General features: G+C 38.1%; 2 protein-coding genes across 3 annotated transcripts in view; one reads left to right on the plus strand and one right to left on the minus strand.

The window, feature by feature from the left end:
- wnd (wallenda) overlaps positions 1-2,586 on the plus strand; it is an 84,610-nt gene extending 82,024 nt beyond the window's left edge. For both annotated transcript variants that reach the window (XM_065234586.1, XM_065234587.1), the window contains exon 6: positions 355-2,586. In XM_065234586.1, the coding sequence (XP_065090658.1) occupies positions 355-901 (547 nt within the window). In that variant the 3' untranslated portion in view covers positions 902-2,586. The remainder of the gene's footprint in view (positions 1-354) is intronic.
- A 2,297-nt stretch (positions 2,587-4,883) lies between these two features.
- Positions 4,884-7,629, minus strand: ArfGAP1 (ADP-ribosylation factor GTPase-activating protein 1). Its single transcript, XM_065234416.1, has 6 exons — positions 7,213-7,629; positions 6,436-7,143; positions 6,269-6,379; positions 6,134-6,193; positions 5,796-6,025; positions 4,884-5,726 (listed from the first exon to the last, which is right to left on the minus strand). Exons 1-6 carry the CDS (start codon positions 7,270-7,272, stop codon positions 5,393-5,395), a joined length of 1,503 nt encoding a protein of 500 aa, XP_065090488.1. The 5' UTR covers positions 7,273-7,629; the 3' UTR covers positions 4,884-5,392.
- Between the last annotated feature and the right edge of the window lie 8,846 nt (positions 7,630-16,475).

The following is a 16,475-nucleotide window of genomic DNA, read 5'->3' on the forward strand; positions in this document are numbered from 1 at the left end:
TGCTACTTATTTTAAATTTAACATTTTTTTTCCAATTTTTCACCGAACTTGTGATTTAGCGGCGCAAGTGTTCGAAGGTAACCTAGCTGTTTATTTTTTATATTTAACATTTCCAGTATGATATTGCTCTCACTTAAACGTGTATATATATTATTTTCCTGGATTAGAATGCTGTATTTTACCTATTTTTCGGGTTTTGAGTAAAAGTCGTTGACGCAGCACTGCTAAGTTCTATTAATTCAACTTTCAACAATTATTGTAAATTAAACAAAATTTGGTGACATTTTCTAAATGATCTTTTTTTAATAAACACAAACACACATTCAAATATTTCATTCCCGTTTCCCATTCCAGCATTGCCCGTCTCCCGATCAAGCGGGGCCGCCGTAAGCTGTCTCCAAACTCGGCTCTCGCCGTAAATTCCGCATCTGCTCAATGCTATCACCATCCAACCTCTCCGTCGTCCAGTGCTTCGCCGGTTGCCGGTGCCCTTGGGACATCGTCCACTTCGCCCTGTTCACCGGTGGCCGGCGGTGCGGCAGCCGCAGCTCCATCCATCATCCACATCAAACACGCATCGAACGTGACCATCTCGGACGAGGACAACACCTCCGAGTACAGTCACGCTCCGTCCAGCCAACGGTCCACCCTGGAAAGCAATCCGGAGCTGCCGTCGGTCATCAAAAGACATCAGGACCGTCATCAGCGGATCAAACAGGCCATGCAAAAGAGTACGACCTCGGCCAAGGACACCGACGACGACGATGATGACGAAGACGAAATCGAAATCGACTCGACGAACGACTCCAGTGAATCCAGCTCGGATGAGGACAACGCAACGGTTGGGCAGGGAAAATGCCGCCGCGCCAACAAGGACGAGGAGAATGGCAATAGTTATTAGACTGTTTAAGGGAACGCTGGTGGGAAATCAATGGCTGAAAGGGAAGAGAGTGTGATTTACGAGAGATCTTATTCTTTGTGGAAAACTGTGTTGAGATTAGTTGTTTATTTTCATTTTCTGTACTCTGTGGAGCAATACTATGTTAAGGATCGTTTTTTTTTGTTCGTTTTGTAAGTTAGTGTGTCCATTCCGGGTTTCGGTCCAAAGGAGCGAATCCCTCTTTCTCTGTTCATTCCGTTTCAGCATTGTGAGAAAAGACTTTAATATATAATAAGCGATATTACACGAAATAATATTAACTTTATTATATATTAATCGAGATATGCAGAATGCGAGTAGTAGATTACCTACGGATAAGAGTCGAAAACAAAACCAGCAGGAATTATGTTTAGTGCGTAATGTATTGAAATTTCTAGCCAACGCAATAGAGGGCTGAATTAGCGTATTTAAGCGGTAAGCTACCTTATTGTAAAAAATACCTCCATGAGAAGTTCTATTTCCCAAAATGTGTAAATTATTAGTTTTTTGTTTTACAACTCTGAGTTCATGAAAGTGATACAAATCGTGATTTTTTTTTGTGTACGAGTCTAGAGATACGCATAAGTGGAAATCGATGTGAGATGTAGAAATAAATAATTGCTAAGGCAAACCCCACTATTACTATTCAACACAATTTCGTCCAATATTGTAATTTAAACAAGACATTATTTCTCGGTGCCCCTCCTTGATTGATTGATTGATTGATTGATTGATGGAAAGAAGTATTTTTATTCTGAAACAATTTTGATAGTTTGCAAAGAAAAATAATCACTCAAGATGTCATCGCCTTAACAGTTGAACACTCAATCGCACGAATCATCGTTGGAAATCGGAATTGGTACCTGCTTAGATGTTGATATGAAACAACACCCAATTACACAGTAACAATCTATTGGACTTGCTCTGATTATTCCTTTCTTTGATTAATACCGACAAGCTTCTACACAATTTAAAACTAACAAACTGCATGCTAGCTTTTATAGAAAGGATTGACGACGAAGAAAATTAAAAAGTAAAAGACTATTTTTGGAACAGTATTTTTTCGGTTGCAACTTTTGATTGCAAGCATACAGTGTAGCTTCTTAGAAGAATTATAAACCAGGAGAAACACCAAACCAGTACTTATTAATAGAAAGGACATTCCGTATAACTACAAATCAGCGACTAATGTTTCGATGTTACACAAAATATAACCTATTTGGCGTTGAATTTTGAAAACTGTATAAGCAAAACAAACATGTAGCCAAATTCATTCCGCAGAAAAAAAATCATTGGCCAAGCAAAACGTTGAAAATGCATCAAAATTAAGCGTTGTTGAAACTATATAATTAACAAATGAAAGAAACACAATGTACGAAATTTGAACTTTGAATAAACAGCATTCCTGTATCTACTGCTAGACCTAATCTTAAAGCAAAACAAAATGCTGACTATACATAGAGAACCTTACCGTAAAAGTAGCTACATCTTAAAACAAACAAATAATAATCTAAGCTAAGCAGGAAAAATAAAAGACACAAAACAAAATCCACTGTTGGTAACTCTATAATACGTGTAACTGTACTGTAAAAAAAAACCTGATGCCCTACTTCGGAAAAGAAGATGATAAAAAAATGGAAATGACAACCGGAAAATAAACGAGGAGAAATCAAATTGATCACAGTAGCACCAGTTATCCGAATTATCCATGGGAACCAATTTAAAGCACCAGGCGTGTAACCTAATGCCATCCCCAACTGCAAAAAGCCAACTTGTGCGAGGTCTATTCTCTGGAGTTTAATATTATCTTTGCTTGTCGCTCTTTCGGTATCCGTGCTACATGCTCAGCCCATCGTAGATGCTATTTTCTATAATTTACCGTGAAGTAGAAGCAAGGAACTCACCCCTATTCTGTATTTCGTTTCGAACGAAATTCTCATACAAAAAAATATTTTTTTGTATGAGAATTTCGTTCGAAACGAAATACAGAATAGGGGTGACTATCTTTTATCTTGTCCGCTTGGAATTCTTATCCTGCCCATAATCGGCTTAATGGAGCCTCGCTCGCGAGCTTCAAATGAGCCGAGCGTAGCATTTTTCTGAGGAGTATCACGGTAAGAAAAAAGTACCCAAAATTAAGTTTAAAAAACTCACCGTTGGATTCTATCATTTGAGGTCTACCGTTGAGTGAATCAGAAAAGCGGCGATGGGTCAAATTTTCTCATCTATTGAGTAACAATATATGAACTCAAATTAAGGTTAATTTTCTGTTAATCATCGTTTAGCTTAAAAACGTAGTATTTGTCATTATTGATTGAATTAGTACTTTCCGTAGTTGTTTAAAATGTACATGTTAGTAAATTGTATTGCGTAAAGTAATTTACGAAGAATATCCTGAAATATTTATCGATACATTCCATTTAATTAAAACACGCTGCGATTCAAAGTAAAAAAGAACTCAATTTTCAGTTAATAGTACTCAACCGATATGTTTTCACGGTTGGGTACTTTTTACTTAATTTTGGATGAAAATCATAGAAACCTGCACTGCCATCGACGCTGTCATTTGTTTGTGCTTCATCGCTTCCGTTCCTGCTCAATTAGTCCTCGCATTAGTCTTCGTTAGTGTTTGGTACATAGCCCGCATAAACATAAGAATCGCCTAACCACTAATTCTGGATATTATCCCAACTCTATACGGTATGGTCGTACCATCTATGATATCGTTTGTGAATGGTATCCGTAGGGGGTAGTGACAAAATAAGTTGCAACGAAAACCGGTTGCATGCTGGTACGTTGGGTATTTTTTACCTATTCCATTCGATTGATCGTTAGGTAATTTTTACTCAATGGTTTCTTCATCAGGATTACTTAAAATTGAGTTTCCTTGTTTAACTTAATTTTACATAGCCCCACGGAAGCCACGTGTTGAGTGAAAGTAACTTAATTTTGAGTACTTTTTTCTTACCGTGACACGGTAAGAAAAAAGTACCCAACAGCCAGTTAACTTTTACCTACTTTTGACTAGTTTGTCTCCTTTTCTCATACTAATGTTGTCAAAAACGGAGGAGCAAAACCACCCAACAGGGGTAGTAAAGTGTGAGAACCCAACGTTGAGTATAATCATATTTACCTACTGTTGGGTACACACTTAGTTTTTTCTACCGAAATCGGCTGTGCAAATCTCGGCAAAAAAAATTTCACTGAGGTCTCAGCAAAAGTGACATTTGATTGCTGAACAGTTAAGACATGCCTGTTTTCTGACAAACGTCAGTTTTCTCGTTTGTTTTTTAAACCAGCTCAGGTTGAGGTTCGCACTGACAAAAAGTTCGGTTTCGCACGAATTCGCTATAAGCACAAACGAAGAGACAGACGACTAACTGGCGAAGAAATCCATTAAAATAATGTGGTTCACTGTAATAGAATTTCCTTATAAGCTTGTGCCACCATCCACCAGATGGGTTAGTTTTTTTTGTTTTAATTGAACAAAGTTGATTTTGTGTACAATGATTCTTTGACAGTGTTCAAAGAGTGTATCATTTTGTCATTTTTTATGCATTTCAGTTTTGAGACACGATGATGGTGTTGGTTTGTGTGAGCGGCCTTCGATTTGTGAGGAATGGGCTTTGGAACGGTTTTTTTACAAATGCTGATGGGCCCTTTTCTATTGTTGATCCAGAAATGGTTCAATTCCAATGAGGTACAGAGAGAGGTGAAGCAGATCGTGAAATATGGTTGATTAGTAATCCAAAAAATCAACGTAAACGCAATTAGTGACGTCACTAATTGCATGTATCGTACAGGGGTTTTACGCACACAACTTTATCGACTGCTTCACCTCGGTAATCCAGCTCATTGGTTCAATTCCACCAAAAAGGGGAACCGCGAAATGACGCGCAGTCTGCAATAAGCAATTTTTTGTAAAAATTCAGGTACTTTCGGAAAAAAAATCAACACTTCATCATTCCAAGTTGCACATATATAATATAGATTGCGTTTTAGAATGTACCACAGTAACGTTTTACCTCGGGTTTTTCATATAATTGATTTATACTGCCGGCTCATCTCTTCTTGGTTATTGTAATATAGTTGTATTACACGGCTTCTATGGTTTTGCTACTCGTGTTTTCTCTGCTTTTCTTCGTATTTCAAGTTTTTTTTTGCTTTGTATATCATAATATATTCATTCATAATTGGTTCTCACAATAAACTTTCTTGCTAATTATATTCTGCTAAATACTCTTCTGTTTGTGATTAAGTTTTCGCTAAAATAGGAATGGGACGCAAGGAGATGGGCCACAGGGATTATAATGTGGATGTACGGCATAAACTCTTTTACCTCAAATGCTAAAAACAATACGAAAGAAAAGAATATCATCGGCATTTTCCAGTTATCGTTTCCTTAGTAAATCGGACACTCAGGTCATTTCGTTTTGAAGATTCCGTCTGGCTGAAACAGGCCATTTTATTTGCCTAGTTGTTCAGCATATTCCACAGATCATCTTCCGGGTTGTTATTCTTTTTGCTTGTAGTCGCTGCCGGAGCTGCGACTTTGCTCTTGATGTCCAGCGAAGCGAAGTCATTCTCTAGGCTGGCATTTTGCTTCATTTTCAAGCTGCTTCGACTGGAGCTGGATCTCATCTGCTGCTGGCTCGTGGAAGTGGATGTGTTCTGATTTCGAATGTCATTCGTTGCAGTGGCAGCGCTAAGGGAAGCATTCTGATATCCGCCATCACTCTTGGACGTTGTGGTCGTGTGAGACTCAAATCCGGACCAACCATCGTCATCCTCGTTGTCTGCATTTTGACTAAGGGGATGGGACGGTTACACATTTATGATGTTTAAGAAAATTATCAATAAAAGAAGAATTTCTTACTATGATTTTATGGCGTTCGAATTGCTATCGTTGTTCCAAGAGTTCCAATCATTGCTACCACCGCCGTCACCACCTCCGTATCCGCTGAGTTTTCCATTCGATGACGATCGCTGATAGCCGCCAGATCCGTTGTCCGATGGGAAATTGTTGTAGTGATCGTTTCCGTCTGGAGCGCTATAACTGCCAGTACTGCCGATGTTGCCCCAACCTTTGCGACCTACCTCGCCAACCTATAAATACAACACAGTTTTGATGACTATGAACTACTGTGAAGTCGCGACAATCTTAACTTAGAAACTGACTAAAAATTCCAAACGATGCAACATAAAATTACTAACCTTGCTGGCCAAACTTGATACTTGCGAACCAACTCCTTCTAGGAGTGTTCCTTCTTTAACCTACATTCATAGTTGAAATAATAATCGAAAATCAAAAGCCGAAATCATACAACACCAACAAAAAATGTTTTCTACCTTATCAGTAACAGTGCCAGAAACCTCAACTACCTTTTGCGAGGCCAAACTGCCATACTTCAACGCGTTCTCCTTGGCAACGTTGGCCACCTTAGAAAAGACGGTCCAACCCTGAAAATAAAAACCATAAAATTTCCTTCTAACAGCACACAAAAATCACATCTTACGCTAGCCAGTGACGACTGGACTGTGTCGAACAGTTCGTGGGATTGACTCCTGGGTGGCGGATTTCTCGAATAGCCAAACCCGGCATACTTTCCACCCTGATTCGGTGGCAAATTCTCCGGCCGTGATGCGTTTTCCTCCTGTTTACGGTTAAAGAATTCATCCTTCTGCGATTTAAATTCCGCTGTTTGGAACTGTTGGTAGCCCGTGTCCTGATAGCCACCACCATTCTGATACCCTCCGGTGGACGAGGAGGAGGAATATCCGCTAGACTGCATCGAGCCACTGCTTCTCGAATGCGTCATCAACCCACCGCTATTTGCACTACTATTGGAATGTGCTGAAGATGAGGAAAATCCGCTGTCCTTACCTACTCTGGGCAAAGCTGAAGCCTGGTCCCAAGACTTCCCTTGTGCCAGGGTGGCAATTTTGTCACGATATAGCGCCGCAGCACGGGTACTATACTTTTTCTGTATCGGCATAGTTTCATCCCAGTCGTCTTGGGAATCGAAGAAGATTCGTGCATTTCGGTTTCCACCTGCCTTCATCTTCTCCAGCTCGACATCTTTCCACTTGTCCATCGAAACCGATCGAACGAAAGACAGATGCACTCCCAATCCACGGTGCTTTCCGGAGCATTCCAAACAGATCCATATTCCGTACGTCACCGATACCCACTGCGGGTTATGAGTGCCACATTCGAAGCATTTCTGCAATAATCACCACACCATGCATACATAGAACATATGGAAAATCCCCATCCAATAATTAAAACTTACATTGTTTTCGTTGTTGGGCTTCAAATCGCTCAACACCCGTCTGGTCCTTGGACTGGCCATCGTTGTTTCGTTGATACTCTGCTAAACCTTCGATAAATGGCCTTCGCACAGAATTATTCACTCCAGGAAACAGATGAAACTTTCGCTTATTATTCTTTTACGTGTGCCCACTCAGTTTCCACTCTGCAGCAACGAAACCTTCCAAGATTAGCTGGTGATCTCGTTTTCGTTCGATTTCACCTTATCCGGATAGAAGTATAGATCATTTTCAGGCGACACCTCTGGGCACGATGCTTCCGTCTACGTTGGTCCTCGTTTTGGTAAATTTGGCCAGCACGGAATACACGGACTTTTCTCCGGAAAATCCAGCAGCAAATTCCAACAGATTCAAGTGCAACTTTTTTTCTAATAAGAAGATAAAAAGAATGAATGACGCAAACTGTCAACATACGTGTCAGGCGGATCCCTGTGGCTGAATATGCGTTCAGGAACGGGTACACTGTGTGCCCATCAGACGAAGAGGCGGGACAATTTAGATAAGGACCTATTAAAATATTACGTAACACAAAAATGCCATTTTACAAACCCCCCACCACATTAACAAGTCGATACAATCGTCAGATCCACCCTTACCCCAACCCGTAACGCGTTACAATGTAATTTTCACAAAGAAAAATAAGACAATTTGGATTTACCATCAACTGATCTTATTTAAATGAACTTAAGCGCTGGCCAGATTGATCAGTTATAACAACTATAGATACTATAGATTCCATAGATAAGCGGAGGAAAAGTATAATGTAGCCAAACGAACTGTCAGTTAGTGTAGCCAAACGAGCATGACGTCATCATGCATAGAAAAAAAAGTTGTTGAATATTACATCTAAACTGCTGCAACCAGGTCAATCCATCGGTTGTGTAATATCCAGCATTTTACGAGCGCTTATGGCCGCCACAATCTGGCTGAGTTTTTGGTAGGGAACCTGATTTGACGTTTGGGTTGTGTCGTTTGACGTGTAAACGTTCAAATTTGATGTAATATTGTATCTGCTTTTTGCTATTATATCATAATTTCATACATCAGCTTGAATTACATTGATCGATATTACATTTTTTTTGCTGTGTGGTGTTGTTTGAGGGAGAAGTATTGTAATATTATGAGCACAAAATGCTTTCCACACTCCACATTCTTATTTATTTCGCGGACGACGGAAGAAGGAAAGATAAAGCAAACCATTCCTCGATACATTGTTGCAAAGGATTGCTTTACACTTCATTTTGAACTTTTACGCACGAAACAAAAAAAAACTATGATGGCATGAATTTTTTTCACGGATGCCAGTGAGATCATTTATTTTTCATGGTTGCTAAAACAACTTTTTGTGTCTCCGCTTATCTATGGAATCTATACACTGAAACAAAGATAATAGTTAGGAATACTATTTTGCAGAAAACACTTATTTTCAGTATAACCAACAATCAATACGAAACTAACGATTTTAAATTGGCTCACCACTTTAGTAGCCTATTGGTCCCAAGCAAACGATTAACGTACCCTATTCTAGTTGAAAATCTATTACTACACTATGTTTGTTTTGATTCGCTATGAAAGTTTGACAGATAACATCAGGGGTGTGTGGATTCATGCAGAACATGCAGGGGTGAGTGAAATAGCTTGGGACTGCTTGGGACCGTTGTTCTGGTACTGAGTGAGCCAAAAATAATAATGATTTTCTTTGGGACCCAGTGGTCTTAGAGTTACCTCTATGGTATAACTACGCTTAATACCGTTAAATCTACCATGATTTCAGTATAATTGACTATAAATATAATCAAATTTACTACCATTCTGTCAAAACTACTATGCTTACTCCAACGGCATAGTAGTTTTGATAGAAAAAAAATATTAAAATTAAATGAATTTCGTTTCTGCAAAAATCTATTGGTGGGAGTATTTAATTTAAACCATCAATATAGTATTTTTGCCAATGGATTTTGTTTCTGTGTAATATCTATATTAACAATTCTTGAGAACTAACACTTTAAAAATTTCGGCGAACTATATTCGGCGAACGATTTAAAATTGGCTCACTACTTGATAAGCCTATTGGTCCCAAGCAAATCGATTAACGTACCCCATTCTAGTTTGAATTCTAGTACTACACTATATTTGTTTTGATTCGCTATGAATGTTTGACAGATAAAATTAGAGGTTCATGGATTTTCCTATGTTTCGAGGGGTGCATCGATTAGCTTGGGACCGAAGAGCGTACCAGAGCTGAGCAAAAATTTGAGAACGTTTCTTCGGGACCTTTTGGTCTTAGATTTACCTCTATGGTAATAGACCCTAAAAATTATATAAGCGAACAGTTAGATAATTCTGGTTCATTCAAGATTATCGGATCAATCTACGATAAAAACATTTTCATCTCTTGCATCTAAATCTATCACTCACCAACTTTTTTTTTAGGAAATCTTCAAAATCTCTATCAATCTTCTTTCTATCTACTAAGCGTGCGCTCATCTCACAACAGCAAAGATAAAAACTTTAATGGATGGCCCTATAGGGCTGTACGCAATGGTGTCGTAGAACTACGTGGTCTTATATAATAAATCTTCTTTGTTAACTGCAGCAGGAGCTTGTGTTTTGTGTAGGAATAGGCATTTGAGCGGGGTTCTCTCTCTTTATACTCTTTAGTATGACGCGCTTGGCATAGTTGGTCCACAGCAACTCACGAAGAGCTACTGATTCCGATCAATAGCGGTGCGGCTTCTTCTTCTTTCTTTGGATGGTCATGTGAGCTACAGCTCGTTGCTTCCAGATAGTCCTTCGTTGTATACTGGAGAACACCACCACTCACCACGGTGTGATTGAATAAACACCGTTTGGTGAGACCGGATGGAATTAAACTTTGAAATCTGTGCTAGGGAAATCGCTTTTCACAGGCAATCGGTGCTCAAAGCAACAGTTGCACATTCGTGAAATTTTCAATAGTGACATTTTGAAAAATCATAACGGCTTAAATTCTTGCTTAAATTTGACAGATGCATAGAAATATATCTGATCGATTGGTGATAAAATTATTGCAATTGGTCCAGGAGCAGTTGAGCTATTAGCACAAACGAAGTGACAGACGACTAACTGGCGAAGAAATCCATTTAAATAATGTGGTTCACTGTAATAGAATTTTCTTGGAAGCTTGTGCCATCATCCACCAGATGGGTTAGTTTTTTTGTTTTGATTTGAACAAAGTTGATTTTGTGTACAATGATTCTTTGACAGTGAGCAAAGAGTGCGTATCATTTTGTCATTTTTTTATGCATTTCAGTTTTGAGTAGAGTGATGAGATAGAACCAAAACATTCTAGTACAGTTGGTGAAAATGCTAGTTCGATCTAGTAGTAGCAACAATCAATACGAAACTAACGATTTTAAATTGGCTCACCACTTTAGTAGCCTATTGGTCCCAAGCAAACGATTAACGTACCCTATTCTAGTTGAAATTCTATTACTACACTATGTTTGTTTTGATTCGCTATGAAAGTTTGACAGATAACATCAGGGGTGTGTGGATTCATGCAGAACATGCAGGGGTGAGTGAAATAGCTTGGGACTGCTTGGGACCGTTGTTCTGGTACTGAGTGAGCCAAAAATAATAATGATTTTCTTCGGGACCCAGTGGTCTTAGAGTTACCTCTATGGTAGTAGCAACAATCAATACGAAACTAACGATTTTAAATTGGCTCACCACTTTAGTAGCCTATTGGTCCCAAGCAAACGATTAACGTACCCTATTCTAGTTGAAATTCTATTACTACACTATGTTTGTTTTGATTCGCTATGAAAGTTTGACAGATAACATCAGGGGTGTGTGGATTCATGCAGAACATGCAGGGGTGAGTGAAATAGCTTGGGACTGCTTGGGACCGTTGTTCTGGTACTGAGTGAGCCAACAATAATAATGATTTTCTTCGGGACCCAGTGGTCTTAGAGTTACCTCTATGGTAGTAGCAACAATCAATACGAAACTAACGATTTTAAATTGGCTCACCACTTTAGTAGCCTATTGGTCCCAAGCAAACGATTAACGTACCCTATTCTAGTTGAAATTCTATTACTACACTATGTTTGTTTTGATTCGCTATGAAAGTTTGACAGATAACATCAGGGGTGTGTGGATTCATGCAGAACATGCAGGGGTGAGTGAAATAGCTTGGGACTGCTTGGGACCGTTGTTCTGGTACTGAGTGAGCCAAAAATAATAATGATTTTCTTCGGGACCCAGTAGTCTTAGAGTTACCTCTATGGTAGTAGTGTTGCCACGTGGTATAATCCAGTAGTAGTGGTGTTACCATGTGGTACACTGAAAAATTGCAATAGCAGGTTAGTCACCAAAGTTTTCGAGCCGCTCCGTCTGTCACTTCGTTTGTGCTATTAGCGTTCAAAATCTTTCATAATTTTGTTACATGTTCCATTTTCGGTTTTCATAAAGTGTACCCCCATATAGAAATAACAGACGTAGTCCAACGTCAAAATTTTTTTGCATCTTAGATAGAGCCCCCTCGATGAAATCGGATGATATCGGCAAGCGCGTGTTTTTATTCTTTACCAATCGAATTTACTCCTGACCGAGGGGCACTATGATCGTGATCTTTCTAATGTAATCTCTTTTATTAAAAATTGTCTCAATGCACCAAAATGAATGCCATTTTGGATTTCGTTTCCATTTTTAATGCAGCTTACGAATATAAATTTATCCCCCATAAAGATCCCAACGAGAGGCACGCACTACCCGACCAACCATTCGTGAAACTCCTTCAAAGTTCTTTATACAGAAATAAAGATTTATGTCGGCAATTCTTTATTGTAAATTTTCTATGATTTCGATGTACACATTTAAAAATCTTTATTGATCGATACTTACATATAAGATTATTTCTTCATCGGTCATATGATAGTAATCTATAAAGGTGCCATACTAAATTTCTTTAAATTTCGATATGTCACACGGACTTAACTATTCTTTACAAATATTCATCAATAAATATTTAAATACTGATATCATCGTAACTTTGAACTTTGACAAAGAACAACAAAGATTGCCATCGATGCACATTTATAATCTCCTTGTTATCGATTTGCATCGCTGGTTAAAGAGAGTTCGAGACACACCAGGTGACAGATGGCAATGTTTATACTATTTATCGACATATTCGGCATTTCATCGGAAGAAGCAATCTGCCGGTAAATGAACGAGAAGACCGATGGCCGCGACGCAGCAAATGTTTACCATTGTAGTTCTTCAAGTTTACGTCTATATATTTAATAACGCATGATAGCATGCGTGGTGGGATTCTCGGCATTTGGAACCCAATGAGGAAAATTGATACCTTTTTGACCTCTATTACACCTACATGGCTGACTGGTTGATGGTTATGACAAATAAATATTGAATTCATGTATGAAAAGATTTACAGAAATTTCTATAAACCACATACTAGAGTGTGTTTACCTGTCGTTGATAAGATCAACAACAGCAGCCGTGGACCCGAGGATTAGCAACCAACAACGAAATCATTACACCCCAGATGGCATGGGATCGAAACTAGAAATTATGCAGATAAAAAATCGCAAATAAAATCTGCAGTTGTGTATCGATATTTTGATTTTAAAACAGAAATCGATATTTTGATCTGGCAACACAATCGATATTTTGACATTGGTAACGATTGGTAGCAATATTTTGAGAAAGATCTTTATAAATGATTCACGATTAGACTTTTAGCATAGAGGTAACTCTAAGACTAGTAGGTCCCGAAGAAAATCATTATTATTTTTGGCTCACTCAGTACCAGAACAACGGTCCCAAGCAGTCCCAAGCTATTTCACTCACCCCTGCATGTTCTGCATGAATCCACACACCCCTGATGTTATCTGTCAAACTTTCATAGCGAATCAAAACAAACATAGTGTAGTAATAGAATTTCAACTAGAATAGGGTACGTTAATCGTTTGCTTGGGACCAATAGGCTACTAAAGTGGTGAGCCAATTTAAAATCGTTAGTTTCGTATTGATTGTTGCTTTTAGCATCTTTACAATTATTCATGAAATGGTGACGATCGCTATCGATTTTTCTTATGAATGGCTTTGAAGATCGATGTATAGAAAATTAAATAAAATTAACGAAATGGTTGGTCGGGTAGTCTTTCAATACTACACAGCCTGCTGACCAAATATTTAAAATCTTGCCATTACTGCAGTAAATAGTTTAAATACATTCTTAATTTCAACAAATACTTTAATTACTCTCAAAATTTTATATTTAAATTATTTTCATTATAGGGGAAATGGCTCTAATGTTGGCCTATGGATCTAAGATTGGGCCCGCCACTAAAAATCTGCTATTTATCATTTTTTTTTCTAGATGAACGCATTATTGGGACGGCACTAATGGACATTTTTGGTCGCTATTGAAAATTTAGTCAATTGGGTTGTTTAACTTCGAAAAATATACCAATTTTTATACATCATCTGATACACAGCAAAAAAAATGTAATATCGATCAACGTAATTCAAGCTGATGTATGAAATAATGATGTAATAGCAAAACGCAGATACAATATTACATCAATGGATGTAATTTTGTTCGCAAAATCGATGTACATCGTACAATGTGATATTACACAACCGATGGATTGACCTGGTTGCAGCAGTTTCGATGTAATATTCAACAACTTTTTTTGCTGTGTAGAGCTTTTTTTTCTGAGCACAACGATATTTATCAATCCCGTAGACATTCATGTCGATTTTTAAATCAAGATTTAAATTTTTGATCATTGACACTAAATCTGTTCGTTGACAGCTCACTCCCATACAAAGTCCCACAGAGGGGCGCTAAGATGGTGATTTTTGCTTATGTAATCGTACTTATTTAAAATAGTTCCAGTGTACTAAAATTGATAAAATTTTGGATTTCGGTTCCATTTTTAATGCAGATAACGAATATGTATTTACCTCAATACCGTTAAACAACCCAATTGCTGTATTTATGTATGGGTCTCGGTATGGGCTCAAATTAGGGGCATTTAGGCTGACATTACATCCATTTCTCCAAGTCAAATTATTTGTCATTACATAAATTATCGTTAATTATTTGTAAATTACTTTCAATACCACTTAAAGTTTTTAAATTCAAATTATTACCATAGAGGTAACTCTAAGACCAGAAGGTCCCGAAGAAACGAGCTCAACTTTTTGACTCAGCTCTGGTACTATCTTCGGTCCCAAGCTAATCGATTCACCCCTCGAAACATAAGAAAAACCAATCACCCCTCATTTTATCTGTCATACTTTCATAGCGAATCAAAACAAACATTGCGTAGTACTAGAATTTCGACTAGAATGGGGTACGTTAATCGTTTGCTTGGGACCAATAGGCTAGTCAAGTAGTGAGCCAATTTTAAATCGTTAGTTTCGTATTGATTGTTGTTATTACTGTCTTCAAAGTATTTAAAGTACTACGATGAAATTTAAATATCACGCACTTAGATCTGGAAGGGCACGCCCCTCGAATCCCAATAAATCATGCAGTCGAGTAGTTTCTGGACACACTTCTCGAGTTCCTCTACCAGTGATTTTAAGAAAGTGATGCAACAAATTTGAGATTTTCTCGGTCTATAAACCCTATCCAGCTTTCAACGCTCGGTAATGGTGGCTTGCGCGGGTTTTAAAATGCAGCGGTCACTGTCGTTTTTGACACTAACTGGTTAGCACATGTCGTTTAATTTTCCTTTGTTCCTAAGGTGGGAGGGAGGAGGGAAATTTAAACGTCCAGTAAGCGTCAAAAACTACTGTAAACGCTGTATTTTAAAACCAACGTAGGCCGTCATTACCGAGCGTGGAAAGCTGGATAGATATTGTCAATTAACCACTTCATTCGAGCAGTTAAAGTGACGTTTACTACCACTCGCACTTTGAAATAAAACATTATTTTGAGATTTTTTCTTCTAGAACCACGAGAAAAGTAGCCAACATTTGTGCATTTCAGTTTTGTAAAATCACTGGTAGAATGTCACGCCAAAACTGCTTGACAAAGTGGTCAATTCAGAGAAAATCTAGCATTTGGCGTCAGATTATCAGCTTTAATAACTAGCTGTGGCTGTCAGTTGCGTCGAATTATTTTCCCTAAAACGGAAATATAGCCCTATTTCACGATGTTGGATGAACAAATCTCAAGAAAGGTTGAGTGATAGGAAATGTTATTCTAAACTGCTCGAATGATATGATCCATAGTATATTTTTTATTCGGTTGTGGCTTTCTTTTTCCCGGCGGAACCTTTTGGAAAATTACACTGAAACAAAATCCATTGGTAAAAATACTATATTGCTGGTTTAAAATAAATACCCTCACCAATAGATTTGTGCAGAAAACAATTGACCACTTTGTCAAGCAGTTTTGGCGTGACTTTCTACCAGCGATTTCACAAAACTGGACCAACTAATTTCTTTTTTTTTGTGAAACGCACAAATGTTGGCTACTTTTCTCGAGGTTCTAGAAGAAAAAATCTTAAAATAATGTTTCATTTCAAAGTTCGAGTGGTAGTAAACGTCATTTTATCTGCTCGAATGAAGTGGTTAATTTCATTTAATTTTACTATTATATCTATCAAAATTACTATCCTTTTTACGAAGCATAGTAGTTATGCCAGAATAATAGTAAATTTGTTAACATTCATACTCAGCTATACCAACAATCAATACGAAACTAACGATTTTAAATTGGCTCACCACTTTAGTAGCCTATTGGTCCCAAGCAAACGATTAACGTACCCTATTCTAGTTGAAATTCTATTACTACACTATGTTTGTTTTGATTCGCTATGAAAGTTTGACAGATAACATCAGGGGTGTGTGGATTCATGCAGAACATGCAGGGGTGAGTGAAATAGCTTGGGACTGCTTGGGACCGTTGTTCTGGTACTGAGTGAGCCAAAAATAATAATGATTTTCTTCGGGACCCAGTGGTCTTAGAGTTACCTCTATGGCTATACTGAATTCATAGTAGATTTAACGGTAATAAGCATGGTTATATTGAGAATAAGTTTAAAATAGTATTCCTAACTATGGTCCTTGTTTCAGTGAACGCGAGATGCACAGAAAGATTTCACCGCTTGAGTTCAGTGTAATCTGTGCTGAAGCTGCACTCGGCCGGTCTACCAGCACAGCAGAGCTTGTATATTTCTCATCTGTCAAAAAACTTCAT

Source organism: Ochlerotatus camptorhynchus, unplaced genomic scaffold, assembly GCF_037179485.1.
Source record: "Ochlerotatus camptorhynchus isolate MF236.1 unplaced genomic scaffold, CSIRO-AGI_Acam_v1.1 ptg000434l, whole genome shotgun sequence".
Classification (NCBI taxonomy): domain Eukaryota; kingdom Metazoa; phylum Arthropoda; class Insecta; order Diptera; family Culicidae; genus Ochlerotatus; species Ochlerotatus camptorhynchus.

Coding starts and splice junctions, on each gene's coding strand:
- ArfGAP1 (XM_065234416.1), bottom strand. CDS start 7,272: ATGGCCAGTCCAAGGACCAGACGGGTGTTGAGCGATTTGAAGCCCAAC. Junction 6,380..6,435: donor TCCAGTCGTCACTGGCTAGC/GTAAGATGTGAT, acceptor TTTTATTTTCAG/GGTTGGACCGTCTTTTCTAA. Junction 6,194..6,268: donor CTGGCACTGTTACTGATAAG/GTAGAAAACATT, acceptor CTATGAATGTAG/GTTAAAGAAGGAACACTCCT.